This window comes from Rhinopithecus roxellana, chromosome 15, assembly GCF_007565055.1.
Source record: "Rhinopithecus roxellana isolate Shanxi Qingling chromosome 15, ASM756505v1, whole genome shotgun sequence".
Classification (NCBI taxonomy): Eukaryota; Metazoa; Chordata; class Mammalia; order Primates; family Cercopithecidae; genus Rhinopithecus; species Rhinopithecus roxellana.
The window spans coordinates 96,884,329-96,904,045 of record NC_044563.1 but is presented as its reverse complement, the minus strand read 5'-3'; the positions used below and the strand labels follow the sequence as shown (position 1 = coordinate 96,904,045).

Here is a 19,717-nt window from a genome sequence, read left to right as displayed (position 1 = left end):
TGGGTGCAGCGGCTTATGTCTGTAATCTCAGCACTTTGGAAGCCCAAGGCAAGTGGATCACGAGGTTAGGAGTTTGAGACCAGTGTGACAAACATGGTGAAACCCTGTCTCTACTAAAAATACAAAAATTAGGTGGGCGTGGTGGTGGGCGTCTGTAATCCCAGCTACTCAGGAGGCTAAGGCAGAATTGCTTGAACCCGGGAGGCAGAGGTTGCAGTGAGCCGAGATTGCGCCACTGTATTCTAGCCTAGGTGACAGAGGAAGACTTCGTCTCAGGAAAATAAAAAAAAAAAGGCTTATATGTGATGATCCCCGGTCCCTGAACCCCCGGGAAGCGGGGTTCCTTTGGAGGAAGTGGCTGCAGTCATTACAGGGCAGAGGCCTTTGCTTCCTAAAGCTCCTTGTCTCCTAGGATCTGGGCTGTGGAGGCAGCAAGGCTGGATGGGAGTGCAGGAATGGGCCAGGGGCCACCAACGTTGGCCGTTTCTAAAAGTAATTTTTTCCTTTTGCATTTTAAATTTGTGATGCTGAAGGTTGATAATATACTCTTCCCTAGGAGGCTAGAGAGGTTTTTTTTTTTTTTTTAAATTCTTTGATTTATCCTCTTGTTTTATCCCATAAGGAGTTAGACAGCTGTATTCCTAGTTTATAGATGACAAAATTGAGGCACGGAGCTGTTAGGTACTTTCCCCAGCCTACCCCCTAGACGAGTCAGAGCTGGCATCAGAACCCCAACTGTGGGCCCATATCTCAGCGCTGGTCCCTTCAGCCTTGGTTAGGTCCAGTAGCTTTGGTTCCTGGTGTGGTATGGGGAGGCCTCTGGGGACTGTCCTCCTATCCTGCTGCTTTTTGGCCCTTCCTGGTACAGGACCAGCTAGAATCTGTGCTGGAGGTGTTGCACAGACAGATGGAACAGTACCAAGACCAGCCCCAGCACTTGGAGAAGATTGCCTACCAGCAGAAGTTACTGCAGGAGGACCTCGTCCATATCCGAGCTGAGCTCTCCAGAGAGTCCACTGTGCGTACAGGGTGGCAGACCTGTCTCCCTCAGGATGAGCTGAGCGAGGGGCTGCTTTTCTCACCTCCCAGATGTAGTTGAGTTGGTGTCCAGAGGCAAGAGTCCTGAAATAGCAGAGCTTCTCCAGTAGCGGAATGCCGCCTGACAGTAGATGACCTTGTCTGCTGGGGGTGACATGTCTGCCTGCATGTGTGCCTTAGGCTGCTTACCACAGTGACTTTTGAAGGCCAGTGACACCCAGTGGGCCAGATTCTCAGAGCTGCCTGCAGACTGTTCCCCTGATCTGTGTGCAGTTAATTCCAAGTTGTCAGAATCTCTGCTTTTTCACTTTTCAGTCTGTTGTGGTACAGGCCAGGACTGAGAATCAAAGCATCCTGGGGGTGGAAGAGGGAACAGTGCAGGTGGCTAGGGTCAGAGCACAAATGAGAGGATGCCACGCTCTTTCCTGCTCCTCCCTCTCTCCCACCAGGCCTGCCTGAGGCCTGCCCGGTCTCGGTCTCCTTCCCTCTTCCCCTGGCTGGGTCTGCATGGTCAGGAGTACAGGTGTTCATGAGGCCTTCCGATGGGGCAGGGGATAACTCAGAACTGGAAGCATTTTCTTGGCCAACAGGAGATGGAAAATGCTTGGAACGAATACCTGAAGTTGGAGAATGATGTGGAACAGCTGAAGCAGACCCTGCAGGAGCAACACAGAAGAGCCTTTTTTTTCCAGGTGATCTGATACCTGTCCATCCCTTCTGAGCTCTTGTTTTTTTGTTTTTCCAAGAGCTTTCACCTGTGGGGGCTGTGAGCACTGCTCAGAGTCCTTCTCCCCCTTGGCCCCAGATGCTCCACCCCAGTAAAGGAGCCACCCCAAACTCTCCCTTGAGGATTGGTTCCCCAAGCCAGGCTGTGAGGAGAAGACTCACCCTCTTCCCCTTGCCTTGCTGCTCTCAAAGACAAGCTCTTGGGTGTTTTAGAAAGGGCTTTACCTCTGATCATTTGGGGTCATCGGCGATCACAGAGTGATCCGTGTTTCTGTGGTTCTTGACCCTATCTTAGGCTGCTAGCTCATCGCTTAGACAGCAGCAGGAAGTGCCCATCCCTTCCCTCCTCTGATTCCTGGAGATAGATGTTATCACACCTCTACCAGAGGGAGACAGTGTGAATTCTGTCCTTTGAGGCTCTCTGGTCTTGAGGCAGTCATCTGCATTTCTGGAGGCCAGGCTGGGTGATACCCATCTCTGTGACCCCGTACCACTCAGGAAAGCTGGCCTTAGAGCCCTGCCTCTTCACCCTTAAAAAATCAGGCCACCCTATTGATAGCTGCTTCTGTCCCCTAGAAGTGAGACACTGAAAGACCCTGTGTGGTTTTTCTTCTTCCAAATTGGGTTCCAAATTGCCCAGTGTTCCCCCACTGTGGTGTTAACCAGGTTCCCACCCCACCCTCACAATTTTTTAAGTGGAAAATAACCTGTTTTTTTCTCACCTGACTTAAGATCTAGATCTTCTCCTTTCAGTGCCCTGAGATAATAAGTGTGTTTGAATTCAGCAAGCATTAATTGAGGCTTCTTGTGTATGAGGCACCATGCTGGGCCACTTTTGGTGCTGGGCTTGCTAATTGATGAGCAGTTCTAACCAAGGCTCTTCGTTTAAGTGATTTAATGAGTATATTGACTCTCCTGGCATTAGCCTCAACCCAGAAAGTTGAAGGAAATTCTGGAGGGGGTTTAGGTGTGTGGGCCCTGAGGCTTTTCCCAGGGCCTTGCTGTCCCTCTGTTCATGCAGAGATGGTTCCTAGAGAGCCCTGCCTAGGAGCATGTGGAGGAGACCCTCTCCTGTGGCTCAGGGCTGGCCTGCGAGACTCTCCCCAGCATTTGTCTATCTCCTGCTGCTGGTGGGGTTGTTTGCCTCCCATAATTTCTCTTCATCCACTCTGGCTAACACTTCACTGTTCTTTTTTGTAGCCCCAGCACTTACCGTAATGACTTGAAAATACTAGGTGAATATTGTTGACAAAGTCCTTCAATTATTTCTGGTTATGAGTTTATAAAACTGTCTGCCCAGGTATATCTATTTTCTTGGACTTCAGTGATCTGAATTTTTTTAGCAGTAATTTTTTTCTACTTTATTTTTAGTAGTAATTTTTTTAAGCTTTTCATTCTTTGTTTCTGTAATAACACAAATGACAAATGAATACGTGTCTTTGAAAAGGCCAAAACAGTAAGAAGCAAAAGCAAAAAATGATATAAAAGTTCCTCTTCCCCCTCCCCCTTTCTGCCCCTCCCATCACCCTCCCTATGTGAAATCAGTGCTATCCATTGGTGGCATTGCCTTCTAGTCCATTTTCTATGCATTTTCAAAAGTATGCACATGCATAGAATCATATGATTTATTCAGGGATGGGAGCAGGTAAAAGGCTTACTTGAAGAGGATCACACTTACACATTATTTGCCAACTCACTTTTTTTTGTCATAACGTGGTATCATGGAAATCTTTGCAGGAAAGTTAACCCCAAATTTATGCTGCCCAATAAAATATAAATTAATTAAAAGTAACTGAAATGCAAAATATATTCCTCATTTACACCAGACTCATTTAAATGCTCCGTACCCACATGTAGCTATTGGCTACTGTCTTGGACAGCAAAGATGATAGGTTTCTATCATCTCAGAAAGGTGTATTGGGCAGTGCCAGTCTAAGGAAATTAAATTTGTTCTTCTTGGCCGTTACATACTATTTCAAAGTCTGGGTGTTTTCTACTTTATTTAGCCATTCATTTTCTGATAGCATTTAATTATTTTCAGTGTTTTGCTTTTATAAATGGTGTTGTGATGAGGATTCGTGTAACTGCCTTTTCACACTTGTTTACAAGTATCTGTGTAAGATAGGCTTCTAGGAGTGGACTTGCTGGGGTTGAAATGAGTATACATCTTAAAAGTGGATGGATATGCCAAACTACCTTCTAAAGGGCTGCACCTGTTTACCTTCCTACCCACAGCAAATGAAAGTACTGGACCTATTTGCTCACATCCTTGTCAGCACTTGTAATCAATCTTCTTAGTTTTACTAGTCTACTAAATGGCATCTCATTTTAATTTGCATTTATTTAGTTATTAGCAGGTTAAATATCTATTTGTAGGATTATTGGCCATTTGTGTCTCTACTGTGCCTTATGTCATGGCGATTTAACGTATAGCAGGCCTAGAATCCTTTTTTTCCCCTTCCCTCCAAAAAGCAAATAGATACACTATGACAGGTCTTTGTCACAGATGGAGAACTCAGCCCCATGAGTTACTCTCAGATAGGCCAGCCTGTAGCCTGCAGCTTGATTTCCACCTTGCCTGTGGCACTGTTCACACTTTCTCTAAGTGCACAGTGACCTGGGAAGCTAACAAAGCCCTGCTTTGAGTAGGCACTGTGCTAACTTCTTTGGTGTCATTCTAGGGCGGGCAGGCTGTTAGAGCCCTAGATAAATCATCAGCACTGCAGATGCGCTTGCAGCCCCATATACAGATTCTCAGTAACAGGGCTTAGAAATTCGCCTCCCTGTAATCAGGTTTGGCTCCAGGAAAATACCCTTTTCAGTCAAGGCTAAATCAGTGAGTTCAAGGCTTTACTGAAAGCAGCGCATAGGAGCCTTTCTACCCAGTATGGTGGGAGGAGACAGGAATGAAACTCCATCCCCTTATTTCCCCCAAAATTCCCCTCCCCTCATTATGAAGGCCCAAAATTCCATCACCCTTGGAGAAGGATAGGGACTTTCCAGCCTTTTTTATTCTCTGCTCTCTGTTCTTTACTCACATGTGGGGATGACAGAAAGGCATCAGCGGGGCAAGAGAGTGGCTGACAGGGGAGCTTTGCCAGGGAGCTATGGAGGAGGAAGAGGACTGTGTTTAATCCCTTTCTTTAACTGTTCCCAACACTCAGCTTGGGGACTTCAGCCCTAGAGGTCATCCTCTTACCTACACATGCCCTGGGCTCAGTGATATACCTGTTTGTTTTAGGGTGCTCATGCTTTGGCATGCAGCTGAGAATCAAGCCCATTATTTGCTTGCCAGACCTGAGGATGTGCTTTATGTTGGAGTGTTGAGAGAGAGAGAGAGTGAGAACGGTGAGCCCCCTTGGGACAGGAGGCTTTGGACATCTGTTGTCATGGCTGTTGGAAAGTATTTGCTCAGAGAATTTTACATGACTGGTCCTTTATTCATGCAGCATGGATGCACTGAGAACCTGCTAAGTGCCAGGTCCTGTAGGGATGAATCAACGAGCAGTATCGGGCAGGTTCATGAGGCTCAGGCAGTGCGAGAACTCTTCCAGTTGAGGGGTAGCTAGGTGCCTTGAGAGGAGATGGGGTGAGTCCATGGGGTGGGACCAAGGCTATCTTCCCCCCATGTTAACTTAAAAGTTAAGAGAATACTACATTGGATGTTTAAACAACCCCGTCAAGAGATAGCCGTAGTCCCTTAACCACATCAGACCCCTCCGTACCTCTTTTAGATCCTCTTCCCATTCGATTTTGGTTGCTGCTTGTCAGAATGCACATGATCATGTAGCCTAGGTCCTTCCCCATTGTATGTAGATATGTATTTTTTGGAGTTTATTATTTTTTTAAATTGATATATAAAAATTGTACTCTTATTGTGTTAAAAAAATCAACAGCTTTATCATATATTTCACATGTCATAAAATTAACCCTTTTGGCTGGTCATGGTGGCTCATGCCTATAATCCCAGCACTTTGGGAGGCCAAGGCAGGAGGATCACTTGGAGCCAGGAGTTCAAGACCATCCTGGGCAACATAACAAGACTGCTGTCTCTATAAAAACTGAAAAAGAAAAAGAAAAACCAGCCAGGCATGGTGGCATGCTCTGGTACTCCTAGCTACTTGGGAGGCCAAGGTGGGAAGATCACTTGCACCCAGGAGTTTGAGGTTACAGTGACCTTGATCACACCACTGCACTTCAACCTGGGCAACAAAGTGACCCTATCTCCAAAAAATAAATAAATAAATAAATTCACTCTTCTAAAGTATACATTTCAGTGGTTTTTAGTATATTCATAGCATGACACAGCCATCACCATAATCAATTTTGTAACACTTCATCATCCCCCAACAGAAATCCTGTATCCATTAACAGTCACTCCCATTTCCCCAATGTCCCCTCTACCATAGCCAAACACTAATCTACTTTCTGTTTCTACTGATTTGACTAGTCTGGACATTTCTTATACATGGAATCATATAATGTGTAGCTTTTTGTGACTGGCTTCTTTCCCTCGCATGTTTTCAAGGATCATCCTTGTAGCATGCATCAGTACTTCATTTCTTTTTATTGCCAACTGATATTCCATTCACTACTGTATTTTTAACTAAACCTCAAATCTTGGGTTCAGCTCTGACTTCTAAAAAAATGTTTTTTGTATTCTAGAGATGGTGTAAACTCTAGTCCTTCCTTCCCTTCTGCCATGATTACATAAGACAGTGCCTTTTAAAAAATTATGGTAAAGGCCAGGTGCAGTATCTCACGCCTGTAATCCCAGTACTTTGAGAGGCCAAGGTGGGCAGATCACCTGAGGTCAGGAGTTCAAGACCAGCTGGCCAATGTGGTGAAATCCCGTCTCTACTAAAAATACAAAAATTAGCCGGGTGTGGTGGTGGGTGCCTGTAATCCCAGCTGCCTGGGAGGCTGAGGCAGGAGAATCGCTTGAACCTGGGAGGCGGAGGTTGCAGTGAGCCGAGATGGCACCATTGCACTCCAGCCTGGGCAACAGGAGTGAAACTCCATCTTAAAAAGAAAAAGAAAAAAATTGTGGTAAAATACACAGAACATAAATTTACCATCTTTATTATTATTATTATTATTATTTTGTTGAGACAGGGTCTCACTCTTTTGCCCAGGCTGGAGTGCAGTGGTATGATCTCGGCTCACTGCAACCTCTGCCTCCTGGTTCAAGCGATTCTCGTGCCTCAGCCTCCCAAGTAGCTGGGATTACAGGCGCATGCCACCATGCCTGGCTAATTTTTGTATTTATAGTAGAGATGGTGTTTCACATGTTGGCCAGGCTAGTCTCAAACTCCTGGCCTCAAGTGTTCACCTCCTTGGCCTCCCAAAGTGCGGTGATAACAGACAAGAGCCATTGCGCCCGACCCGTCTTAATTATTTTTAAGTATACAGTTCAGTGGTGTAAAGTACATTCACATTTTTGTGCACCCAATCTCCAGAACTTTTTATCTTGTATAACTGAAACTTTATACACATTAAATAGTTCTCCATTCTTCCCTCTCCCCTGCCCCAAGCAACCACTGTTATACTTCCTGTCTGTATGAAATTGACTACTCTAAGTGTGTCATACAGTATTTTAGTGGAATGGCACAGTGTTTACGGCAGTCTATTTTTAAATTAGGCAAGCTGGACTGCTGAAAGCTACTCTGAAATTTCTCCCTGGATCTTGGGCATTTTCCATGTCTATGCTTCCCTAGAAAGCTATGAAGCAGGCTTGGCTCTAGCACTAGTGGGGTTTCCAGAGGGGATGCTGCCCCCCAGGGCAGAGGGCTCTGTCTGAAATGGTAGGATAAGTCCTAAGAAGAAACTTGTAAGGAGCTAAGAAGGAAAACCCACCACTTTGTCTTCCTCAGGAGAAATCGCAGATACAGAAAGATCTATGGAGAATTGAAGATGTCACTGCAGGCCTGAGTGCAAATAAAGAGAACTTCAGAATTCTAGTGGAGTCTGTCAAAAATCCAGGTGAGCTGTTCATCTTCCTGGGTGTGGGGGATCTGGGTGAGGGCGGGGGTGGTGGGAGAGTGGAAGGCTGGGAGCCAAGTGGGTGGGATGGCCCTTGGGGAGGTTGGGTCTTCCAGGTGCTAAATCACCCCACTCATCCTCCAAGGAAGGGGGTCTTTGTTCCATCCCGTGCTTTGTTTCCTTCTATGCCCCTTAGAGAGAAAAACGGTGCCTTTGCTTCCTCACCCGCCTGTGCCTTCACTCTCAACTTCTGAGAGCAAGCCGCCCCTACAGCCCAGTCCTCCCTCCAGCCCTGTGCGGACCCCTCTGGAGGTTCGACTCTTCCCCCAGCTGCAAACATACGTGCCGTACCGACCTCACCCACCCCAACTGAGGAAAGTGACATCCCCCCTTCAGTCACCAACTAAGATGAAGCCCAAAGTTGTAAGTAGTGATGACTAGGAGCTGAATGCCATTGTTTCCTCTCTGTCCTCAGATTACTTTCTCCTGGGAGAGAAACTCCTGGGAAAACTTGGGGAAATGGACCCAGCCAGTGTCCTAAAGGAGTCCTTAGTCACAAGCAGTTAAAGAGTAGTATTTCCCTGCTATTGTGACTTAGACTCTCAGAACTGGAAGATCCCTGGAAGATGATCTAACCCAACTCTCCCATTTTGCAGTTAGGAAAACTGAGGCCCACCAAGAAGAAGTGACTGTGCTGAGTAGGATGGGATTTGTGATCTGCAGAGAGGTGTGTGGCTGTGGGCAAGGCTGTCCCCATGCAAACCTCTGTGCAAATGCGCGGGGTGTCTGTGGGCAGTGAGCTCAGTCCAGTGGAAAAATGTCCTTCCCTTCACCTGCTGCTGAGCACTGGGCTGGGTTGTGAGGATGCTTTGATCTTTCAAATAACCTCACAGAATGTACACAGCAAGAGCAGTATCCCCATTCCATAGAGAAGAAAACTAAGAGCCTAAATTGTTGACATTTGCTCAATGTCTCCATTCTAACTAGTGAATCCAATCACATCTCCTGGCCCTTCTCTTTTATTCTGTGCCATCTGCCATTTGGGCCTTCAGTCCCAGATCCGGTCTCTGGCCTCTGTGGGTGACTAGGCTAGCACCTTGGTTTGCCTGGCATAGAAAGAGGCCAAGCTCTTGGCAGAGTCTGGGAATGCAGGAGACTTTAAAGAAATAGGAGATGTGGTCAGGTCTCAAGAGAGCTCACGCCTCCAGGGCCAGGCCAGCCTTGGCTGGAGAACACAAGGAGGCTAGTCCCAGTGCAGGGAATCTATAGCAGAGTGGACCTCAGAATGGGGCCCTCCAGATTCTTGCCAACAAAGGCTTGGAGGAAATTCACCGGGCATCGTGTGTCCCTGGACCTCTGGTGAGGTCAGTGCACAGTGCTGGGTAAAACACATGAGTTCTGCTATCCTGGTCCTCACCATCTACCTGCTTCCAGCCATAGCTGGCCCACAGCTGGCCCACAGCTGCACCCAAGGGTATGGCCCACCACCCAGCCAGAGAGTCACTGTGGATTTCAACATCTTGAGATCTTCCCAATCCTAGATCCAAGAGGTGGACTGGAGCTGTTGCCCTGAAACAGGACAGGGAAAATACCAAAACAAATAGCAGGAATGTCTGGGGCAGATGGCTGCTGACATAGGGCGGGATGCTGCCAGCTGGGACAGGGAGTAGGGGAAATGGCGCTGGCATAGGAGCTGGGACATCCAGATTCCAGGACTGATTCTCTCTGTGTGTCCTCAGGCAAGTCCGTCCCTTCTCTGAGCTTCCTCGCTTTCCCTTTTGTAGATGGTCACAGAGGCTCCTCCTCAGCTTGGTCATCTGTGGCGCTCAGGCAGGGCTTTCTCAGCTTGGGTGAGCATCAGGATCACCAGGAGAGGTCCTCTCTCCTAGGAATATATGTGTGTTTGCCAGTTTTACCATTTGTTTTATTACTTGCTTGTTTTTAACACTTCTAAGATGGGCGTGGTGGTACGTGACTGTAGTCCCAGCTACTGGGAAGGCTAAGGCAGGAGGATCATTTGAGTCCAGGAGTTTGAGGCTGCAGCGACCTGTGATCACACAGCTGCACTCCAGCCTGGGCAATACAGCAAGACCCTGTCTCAAAACAAAACCCATTTATATTTGTGAAACAATAATACCCATCCTGAAAATGACATAAAACAGGATTATATAATTCAATAAATAACAATAAAGAGATCACCTGTTTTATATCAACAGCTAGACTAAGAAATAGAACACTGCCAGCAACCAGAAGCCTCTGGGTTCTTTCCCAGTTCAAGCTGCTTCCTGTCTGCCAGAAGTAACTACGATCTTGACTTTTTGGATAATAATCCCCTTTACTTTTTTTTTCAGTTTTAGTACCTGTGCTGACTTTCCTAAACACTGTGATTATGCTGGTGTATAATTCTATACTCTTTTGTATCTTGCATCTTTTCTTCAATATTATGTTTGTGAGATTTATATACATTGTTGCATGTGGCTATAGTTCTTTTATTTTTATTTGACTTACTTTCTTGCGTTTAATGTCTTTTTAAAAATAAATTAGATGATATTCTCAAAGGATACAAAAGCAAAAGATATAAAAAAGTACATAATAACATGTCTCCTTCCCATCCTCTGCCTCCAGACATTCCATTCAATCAAAGGCAATCGATGTTTTATGTTTATCTTTCTGGGGAGCTTTTTAGAAATTGGTGATTCATATGTCTTGTCAGGATTGGAAACTGTGGATCCTTGGAGAACCAGTGGGTATCTTAGGCAGATTGCTTAACTTTCACACATCAGTTAAGCTTATTGCTTTAGAAGATTGTTGATAAGCCTTTGCTTTGGAGTGCTCTTTCCTGAACTTTCCAAGAGCTTGGAGTGCCCTTTCCTGAACTCTGCAAAATTCTTAAAAACAAAACCAAATTAGACTGAGAAAGAGGGAATTTAGGAGGTAGAAGGCGTGATGGTCATTAGTCCTGCGAGTGGGTATTCATGGCAACCAGGGGCCGGTCTGTCGATACGCAGAGGAACCACAGCCCTCACAGAGCATTGTGGACAGGGAGTTTCAAGGAAAATGGTTGCATTCACCACATTCTAGAGAATCAGCTGCATGGTAGGCAGTGAGTCACTCATGCTAACCGCCTGTTCTGAGTCAGGAAGGAGGAAGTATTTTGTAACCATGCACATTTCTGATAGAAAGGCCAGGAGGATGTAGATTCTGTCCTTGTTCAGGTCCCCACCATGCTGAAGGAGCCAGAGCTTGTGCAGGGCCAGTGAGCCAGCTCAGGCGAAGCACTGCTGAGTGGGTAGATGTTATTCTCCAGGTAGGTGGTGCTGTCATAAGTATGGAAGTCAGGGCAGGGTTAGCAGCCTGTCTGCAATGTACATTCCAGATGAGCGGAGGGAGCAGTTTGGCACAGCACCAAGGACATGGACCCGGGAGACTTGAGTCCTGGGTTTTGGGACAGTTATACAGGTAACACTTTGCAGAATAGAAACTGTATACATCTGAGGGGATAGAGGAGCAGAGGCATGTCCCTTCTTCACTGCTCCTCCCGGGAAAGTATGAGTGCTCCTTGGCTGAAGCAGCCATGTTCTGTGGCTCTGATGTGGCCTGTTCCTGCCCTTTAAACCTCCACTGTGGCAGTACCCAGCAGTCCTGCCTCCAGCTGTGTCTCACTGACCACTGGTCTGGTTCTCTTTCTCAGCAGGAAGATGAAGCCCCTCCCAGGCCCCCACTCCCCGAACTCTACAGCCCAGAGGACCAGCCCCCGGCCGTGCCGCCTCTGCCGAGAGAGGCCACCATCATCCGGCACACGTCCGTGCGGGGCCTCAAGCGGCAGTCAGATGAGAGGAAGCGAGACCGGGAGCTGGGGCAGTGTGTGAACGGGGACTCCAGGGTGAGCGGGGGACCCTGGGACTGCCACTCTGCATGTGGGGAGAGGGAAGGGGGTATGACACTGGCAGGTCACATCACCTGGGTCTCTGCCCACAGGTGGAGCTGCGGTCGTATGTCAGTGAGCCTGAGCTGGCGACCCTCAGCGGGGACATAGCCCAGCCCTCCCTGGGACTTGTGGGCCCTGAGAGCAGGTACCAGACGCTGCCAGGCAGAGGTAAGGCAGGGTCCTCCCTGGAGTTTCTCTGGGAATCCCACCACACTGCTTCCAGCCCTCAGATGGTGCCTCGTACCCTTCTGCCTGCAGCTCCAGGCCTAGCAGTGAGCAGCAGCTCTCAGGGGGCTCTGGGCTGCCAAGAGGAAGGACCTGGCCTGCCTTCCTCTGGCCCACATCATGATTCTCTTCCTCTTTTGTTACATCTGTCCCCAGGAACAATGATAATAGCAGTTACTAGAAAGCCTGGCACTGTTTAAGCACTTTATATAGACATGATATTCACAACAATCCTATGAGGAAAGTACTGTCATCCCCATTTTAGAGACACAGAAACAAAGGCCCAGAGAAATTAAATAACTTGCCAATTAGCTGATCATTGGTGGAACCAGAAGACCATCCCAGTGCTCTGGCTCCAGAGTCACTGCACCCTGCAGGCTGGGTTGCTGCCACCAGCTTGTTCATCTCAGACCTTCCAGAGTGCTTCTGTCTCTCGAATAAACCCTCAATGAACCCTTTCCTTAAATGTCTTCTTTCCATTTGAGTGTCCTCACTTTCCTCCTCACCCCAAGTTGGGTTGTGCAGGGTGCCTAAGAATAGATCGGGGGGTGAAAGGCATTCCTGCCCCTCCAGTCTTTCCACCTGCCAAGCAGCCTGGTCATCTGCATGTAAGGAAAGCCTGCAGTGGTCCACAGATCTGGAGGGACACTGCCCTCCATCAGGGACAAAGGTCACCCCCTGGGCTGGCCCTCATCCTCTATTAGGGACCTTGCTCTTCCAGGCCCTGGGGAGGAAGAAGAGAAATAAGGGTGGGTCATTGGCTGGGTGCTCTTGGTCCTCCTACAAGAATGTGTGATGAGGGAGAAGCGGGGACCTGCCCACCCCAGCACAAACATGCTCGCACTTCTCTTTCCTCATGAAGGGCTGTCAGGGTCCATGTCAAGGCTCCAGCAGTCATCCACCATTGCTCCCTACGTCACACTCCGGAGGGGTCTCAATGCCGAAAGCAGCAAGGCGACCTTCCCTGTGAGTGGCCTTGAGCTGTCGAGGACCTCCCTGCTCCTTCACATGGGGAGGGAGGGTCTCCCAGGGGGACAGTAACTGGCCATCCCGTCAGCCCTGGGGATGGCCTCTGGGGTAGCCTCAGCCCCTCCTGAGCTCCCTGTCACTCACTGCCCACCAAGGAGGGCATCCTGCCTTTCTCTCTGGCCTGTCAGGGTGGCAGGAGGGAGCTCAAGAAGCCTGCACCCTGGGTTCTGGCCTCACTGGACAGGCCTGAGCCTCAGTGTCTGCATCTGCAGAATGGGTTCTGCTCAGAAAGCTCCTGAGGGTTGGGGGCATCATGTTGCTTAGAGGAAATCATTCTCTAAGTCCAAGAGGAGCCCAAGTAGAGTGTGCATGTGTGTGAGAGACAACGGGAATGCAGCCAGCGGGGTGGCTGTCCTCTGCATGCCCAGCCCAGCCATTCTGTGTCTCTCTTGCCTGCCTCCTCTTCCTCAGAGACCCAAGAGTGCCTTGGAGCGCCTGTACTCAGGGGATCACCAGCGGGGCAAGATGAGTGCGGAGGAGCAGCTGGAGCGCATGAAGCGACACCAGAAGGCCCTGGTCCGAGAGCGCAAGAGGACACTGGGCCAAGGGGAGAGGACAGGCCTGCCCTCATCTCGCTACCTCAGCCGGCCACTCCCTGGAGATCTTGGCTCAGTATGTTAGGAGGGGCCAGGCAGCGGGGCAGGGACAGGGAGCCGAGTGCCCCTCAGAGTCCCCCAAACATAAGTATATCACACCTCCCAGTGAGCGAGCCGTCCATTGACCTAAATGGTTGAGAGAACACCCCACGGGGCTGTTTGTCCACGACACAGGCTGGACAACTGCCTGGTTAGAGGATGACCTGAACCAGAGCTGGAGTGAGGATCAAACAGGCCCAGGAGCCTGAGGAAACACCCAGTCAGTCCTCCCAGCCGCGATGGAGAGGGGTCTTTGCAGGCGTTCAGAATCTCAGCCGAATTCAGGATCTGGGAATACAGGGTTCAGAGAGGAGAGGAGGAAGATGGTGACATGATTTGATTAGAAGCACAAGCAAACCGATCAGCCTCCCACACCTGCCAGCAGATGCTGTGTGAGGGCGCTGGAGCACCGGGTCACACCCCTGCCCCGAGGGCCAGTGGTCTCCCTGGGCTTGCAGTGCAGAGGCCTCAGGGGTGTCAGGGAGAGCTGGGGAGGCCTGTGCTGCTCCCTGGTGGCGCTTCCTGGCGCTGTACCCTGTCCACAGTCACCTTAGGTCCCTCTGGAAACATTCCATTTGACTTTTCCCTGTTGTTTGAAATCCCATGTTTCCCTAAACCTCTAGCCTGATTGTTCTTTCCCTAATTCATTGCACAAGCTCCTTTGCTTTTAGTGTTACCGCTCGTTGCCTCTCTAATCCTGCCTGATTGTGTTTACAGAAGCTTCTGATTTGCATTGAACGTGCTCTAACTGGCCTGTGCTACTTGTTACCGGGCTTGTAATAGCGGTTCTTGTCTCCATAGCCCGTTGAGTGTTCCCAGATGTGACTCACCTTTCTGCTGCCCTCTTCATGCAGGCCTACTGACTCATAATTCACTTGTCCCAAAAGCCACCCCACAAGCCTAAGCCAACCTGCTGCCCGAGGCCACAGTCATTGGTAGAGGTCTGGGCATTATTAATTTATAAAAATCCATGCCTTACACCTGGACAGTAGACAGGGACTTCAGAGATTGCACGTTTGAATACATTCTCCCAAGACTGAGGCTGTTCGGTTTTAATTCCTCTAGTCCAATCACACAATTTCTTTTGGAAAACCTTTTGTGTTTCTGGTATTTAATAACTTGAAGGGATAGCAAAATATACTGTGTATTCAGAGGGCCTCTCTGCAGCTGTTAGCTCTGACACCAAAGGCGTAAGACCCAGGGCATTCATATCTTTAAAAGCTGCAAACCTGGTAACTTTTAAACTTTTAAAACAAATGTCATATGGGGTAACACTGACCTTTTATAATTTGATGTCTCAAATGTAGAGATTATTTAAAACTCGTAACTTGAATACCTTGTAATTTTTCTCTTAAAAAAAAAAGACTTGTGTAAGTCTCTGCATCAACGCCAATAAACATGTTGCTTAATAATAATGGATTGGCGTGGTTCTTCCCCAGGATACCTTGTAGAGTCTAGTGAACTTTTCCTGTTTGTGGAAACAATCAGGCTGGGTTTAAATGAGGACTTATCTCTATTTGGAGCATTTGTGAGCGTGTAAGGAAATGAGTGTTTTCTTTGTGAATCATTAAATTGATTTTTTCATCCTTGGAACTTCAATTGCCTAATCCTTTCCAACAATAATTGGAAACCATCACCTAAGAACGATTACACTGATTTGAGGTTATTATTGAGAGCTTGTGCATGAATGGGTGAAATGTGCAAATATGGCTCTGGGTTTGGGGTTTTGGAGGGACTTGAGGAGGCATCAAAGACAATCAGGATCATTTGGGGCTTTGAGGTGGATGGATGGGAGAGAGGAGGTGACCTGGGATAGATAAGCATCTGCTTTGGTTCTGCTCAGGGGAAGTGAGACTTTGAGCCTACTCTATTCTCAACAACCTGCTCACTGGTCAAAGGCCTGTGAGGATGCAGGTCCTGGGTCAACAGGAAGCCACCACGGAGCTGGACAGTCATGGTTGGATCTTATGGGTTAGATTTTCCCTTTTGGGAAGCTTGTACAAAGTTGATACTATGAAACAGACTTAGAAACATTCCATTTGATTTAGCATTTCAATTTTATATGATTTAGTTTTTTTTCTAATTTAAAGAAAACATCTATCTCAAAAAGATGGATCTCACACAGCAGTTTGTCTGCCTCATTGGCTCCAAGCTGCTCTTGCTTGTACCTCCCCAGCCCTGCTGTGAGTGCGATATCCCCCACCTACAAATGTTACCTTGTTGAAAATTTCCAATAGAAAGACCCTTGGTTATTCCTCTTGCTTAGCAGGGCCTTGAAGGGCATGTTTTTCCATTAACTCTGAGCCTGGGACATATGTCTCCTGAACCAGCTGTAGAGAGTGGAAGGGGCAAATCCCTTCTCTAGAACTCTGTTCCAAGTTGTTTGGAGGTCACCCTCTCTGGGAGCCTTCTGTTTCCCTGGGGACCACTGTGAGCCTGAAGTCATGAGTCTTAGACCTATGCCCCAAGGGTGTATGTTTAAAACTTCTGGGAACCCAGATCAGTTCCATTAGCAGTCTGGAACAGCCCATATGAAGTGGACAGCGGCTTCGTTCTCTATTGCACATACAGCTTTTCCCTAATGGGATCACAGGTTCATCTTCCAAAGGACCTCATGGAAAAAGGTGACCAGCTGGGCTCTTTCAGCAGTCAGAAAGCGACTACGTTTAACCCTCTTGTTCTGTTGCCAGTGGAAGCGTGAGCAGGACTTTGACCTGCAGTTGCTGGAACGGGTCGTGCAAGGGGAAAAAAAGGACAAGGAGGAGAATGGCTGGTTGAAAGTGCAGGCCATGCCTGTCACTGAGTTGGACCTGGAGCCTCAAGACTATGACTTGGACATCAGCAGAGAGGTGAGGGCAGGTGCTTCCTTCATGTCCTCCAGGAGACATGGCCTTCAAGCTCCCAGCCTGATCCACCTTCCTACTGTGGGGTATCACCCTGAACAGGGACATGGCTCAGCTTTAGTGTGGCCTAGGATAATGGATGGATAGCAGCTTGAGGCAAAGAAAGGAGGCCAGACGTTTCAATGAAGGTTCAAAACTCTCTCTAATTTAGGGCAAATTGTAATTTTAGCTTCTCTGTGCCTCAGTTTCCTCAACAGTGAAGTGGGTTGTGAAGAGGATTAAGTGACTCCACATGTTCTCTGGAGGTTTAGCGACCAAAGCAATCAAAGCCACATAGTAGGCACGTGAGCAGCAGTTGCTATTGTTAGGAAATGTTCCCAGCAACACCAGGGATTGGCTTTGCAACTGGCTGGTGAGGCCAACTTGGGCAGTCTGACTAGGGGAAAATGGGGGGCAGGTTTGAAAATCACAGGTGAAAATTTCCAGCCATGACAGAAGCTAGGGGACAGTGCAGTGTTTTGGTCTGAATTCTTCTGGTGCCCTCTGGTGGCTTATGTGCATCATGACAGGGCAGGCCCAGGAGAGCAAGTAACTGCTGGATCTACCCATCAAGAAATGTCTCTACCCAAGTGGAGAGAAAGGGAACTCAGGGTATGACACAGTCAACATCTTCAAGATGCAGATGGTCTCCTGGGGCCTATGTCGATGCTATTCCTAAGCTCTGCAGGGCAGTGTCTATGGCTGCTTGGTTCACCTTTGTATCCCTAGCCCCTGGCACAGGGCCTGGCACACAGTGGGTGCGTGGTACATCTTTGCTGCGTGAAGACTGTGTGGAATGAATCACACAGTGATCCATAAATGTACCAAAAGCATTTGTACAAGGACTTGGCCTGCCCAGAAATGGCACAAGAGGAAATGTTATCACCACATGAAGGATAGATCGAGGCGAGACCTCAATAAAACTTTTCCCCAGGTCTGTGTGATAGGAGAGTGAGTACTGAGGAGGACCTGTGTCTTCCGGAGCCTTCCTGCTGTCTTAAGAGGCAGGGCCAGGCCCATTCACAAACTGATTTGCCAATGTTATCTACCCGACTCAATATGTTACGGGTTCCTGTGGTCTTTGGGAACAAAGAAACAGCGTGTGGATAAGATAGGTGTCTATAGAGTTGCTGGGTTTTGGGGTCTGCTGGGGCTCTAGGAGTTAACAAGGCTGGTCCCCTGCCCAAGACCTTGTTCTTTTGCCATCTGAAACAGCCAAAGGTCTGTTGTGTTCTTAGATTCACAAAGGAAGCCCCGACATGCTGCCTTGGCAGGGGAAGTGTGTTCTGTAGTGTCCTGATTGCCTGCCAGTCCAGGGAAAATGTTCTTCCTTATCTCTAACCTAAATTCCTCCTGCTACAATGTAATCTACTTCCTTCCTCTAAATCTGTCCTCATTGGAGTAACAGAGAAGAGCTTATTCTTGCCATCTCCAGCAGAGTGAAGGGGCTGCCTGTGGGTTTAAATCCATGACCAGGTTTGCCCTGGGATTGGGTTAAGCCCGTTTTTAGGAGCTTCAACCCACCCCATTTTAGTGTGCTTTTGTAATTCAGGGAGGAAAAAGTTCCTGGAGCATGCAAAAGCTTCCTTTAGTGTTCTTAGTCCAAGCAAAGTTTCACCAAGCCGAGTTTGCCACTAGGTCTACGGGAGATGCTGGTGAGGTGGAATTTGGGGCTGTCTTCCTCTGGCCAGCAGTAGATTCAGCATAGCTGCCTCCTGTCTAGATCAGAAGAGTCTTTTTAGGGACAGAAAGCACCATCACATCCTTTCATTCACCCACCCGTCAATCATCCATTTATCCATTATCCATCCATTCAGGGAGATTTAGTTGGAGGGCTACTAAGTACTAAGTCCCTGCATTATACAGAGGGAGACAATGGCGAACGGAAAGTGAGGGGGTGGAGGGGATCAGAGAAGGCTTCTCAAAGTGAGGTTGAAAAGATGAGAGTCAATGGAACAAAAGGAAGAGCTTCCCAGATGGAACAGAGGCCCCACTGTGGGCGGGGAACTGGAGGGGCTGGTTGATCAGTGGCTGCAGAGGTCATCGGGGTCAGGTCACTTAGGGCCTTGACGGTGGCATTAAGGATGATCATTTTCCCGAGAGCTTGTAGTCTAGCTATCTTGCCCTTGCCTTCTGCCAGCCTGTAGGAGGTTGTGTGGTGGAGTGGAAAGAACACGAGCTTTGGAGTCGGACTCAGGTTCAAACCTGGGTTCCACAACTTACTAATTTTGTGATCTTAGCAAGTTACTTAGCCTCTGTGGACTCTGCTTGCTTCCCATGGTGGGAGGGGACGGGGGTGGGAAAAGCAAGTCCTAATCCCAGACATCTGAGTGTCTCCCTCTGCCACCTCCTGGCCTCTCCCCAGTTGTCCAAACCAGAGAAGGTGTCAATTCCTGAGCGCTACGTGGAGCTAGATCCCGAAGAGCCACCTAGCCTTGAGGAGCTGCAAGCGCGTTACCGCAAAGCTGAGAAGATCCGCAACATCCTCGCCCGGTCAAGGTCAGTCCTCACTTACCCAAGTGTTGGCAGGTCACCCTGACCCCAGGTGGTGTCTCTACCATGTGAGTCCTGGGTCAGGCTGGCTGGGGTGCATGTTTTGCCAAGTCTTTGTCTCAGGTAAGCCCTACTTATTGGAGGGGGCAGGCTGGTACATTGCCAGCAGATCAGCAAGGAAGCCTGCCTAGGTCATCTGGAAAGGCCTGCAACATTTGTAGAGGCTTCTTGTCCTGGGCTTTCACCTCCAATTCTGTGTCCCAAGTGACCCTAGCAAGTGTGGAGAGTGGAGCCAAGCATGGCGTGAAGCGGACCTAGTTGGAGATCAGCTCCAGTGATGGTCCTCCCAGCATTTGGGCCTGTGCACCCTCATGCGGACCAGCAGATCAGAGCCAAGGGTGCCAGCCTTGTTCCTAGGGCACCAGAAGCATTGCCCACTCCCCTGGATGCTGGCCTGGGGCCCTCTGAAGTGACTTTACTGTCCCCTCAGCCTCAATAGCTTCAGAAACTTAATCTTGTTTGTATGCCTCCATTTCAGAGCTGGCTTAGCCATTTCATGTCTGAATTTAATAAGAGCCTCCAGCTAGATTTGTGAACTTAAGGTCTGTGGCCTTCCCAAAAGAGGAACAAAGCGGTGATCATTTGGGTGTTTGGGGAAAAGCATCTACCTTTGTCTAGGGAGAAAGTACCACAGTTTTTGTCTGAACCCCCTCAAAATGTTGAGAACTTCTAGGCCAGGGAGACCCTCCACTCCTGAGGCTGCTGCCCAGGGCAGGAGG

At 48.5% G+C, this 19,717-nt stretch overlaps 1 protein-coding gene across 7 annotated transcripts in view; it reads left to right on the top strand.

The window, feature by feature from the left end:
- The window catches only part of PLEKHA7 (pleckstrin homology domain containing A7), a 233,303-nt gene that overhangs the window by 208,057 nt on the left and 5,529 nt on the right, over nucleotides 1-19,717 (top strand). For all 7 annotated transcript variants that reach the window (XM_030918966.1, XM_030918963.1, XM_030918968.1 and 4 more), the window contains 10 exons: nucleotides 869-1,018; nucleotides 1,629-1,730; nucleotides 7,638-7,746; nucleotides 7,943-8,169; nucleotides 11,438-11,629; nucleotides 11,725-11,842; nucleotides 12,762-12,865; nucleotides 13,340-13,540; nucleotides 16,254-16,412; nucleotides 18,811-18,944. In XM_030918966.1, the coding sequence (XP_030774826.1) occupies nucleotides 869-1,018; nucleotides 1,629-1,730; nucleotides 7,638-7,746; nucleotides 7,943-8,169; nucleotides 11,438-11,629; nucleotides 11,725-11,842; nucleotides 12,762-12,865; nucleotides 13,340-13,540; nucleotides 16,254-16,412; nucleotides 18,811-18,944 (1,496 nt within the window). The remainder of the gene's footprint in view (nucleotides 1-868; nucleotides 1,019-1,628; nucleotides 1,731-7,637; nucleotides 7,747-7,942; nucleotides 8,170-11,437; nucleotides 11,630-11,724; nucleotides 11,843-12,761; nucleotides 12,866-13,339; nucleotides 13,541-16,253; nucleotides 16,413-18,810; nucleotides 18,945-19,717) is intronic.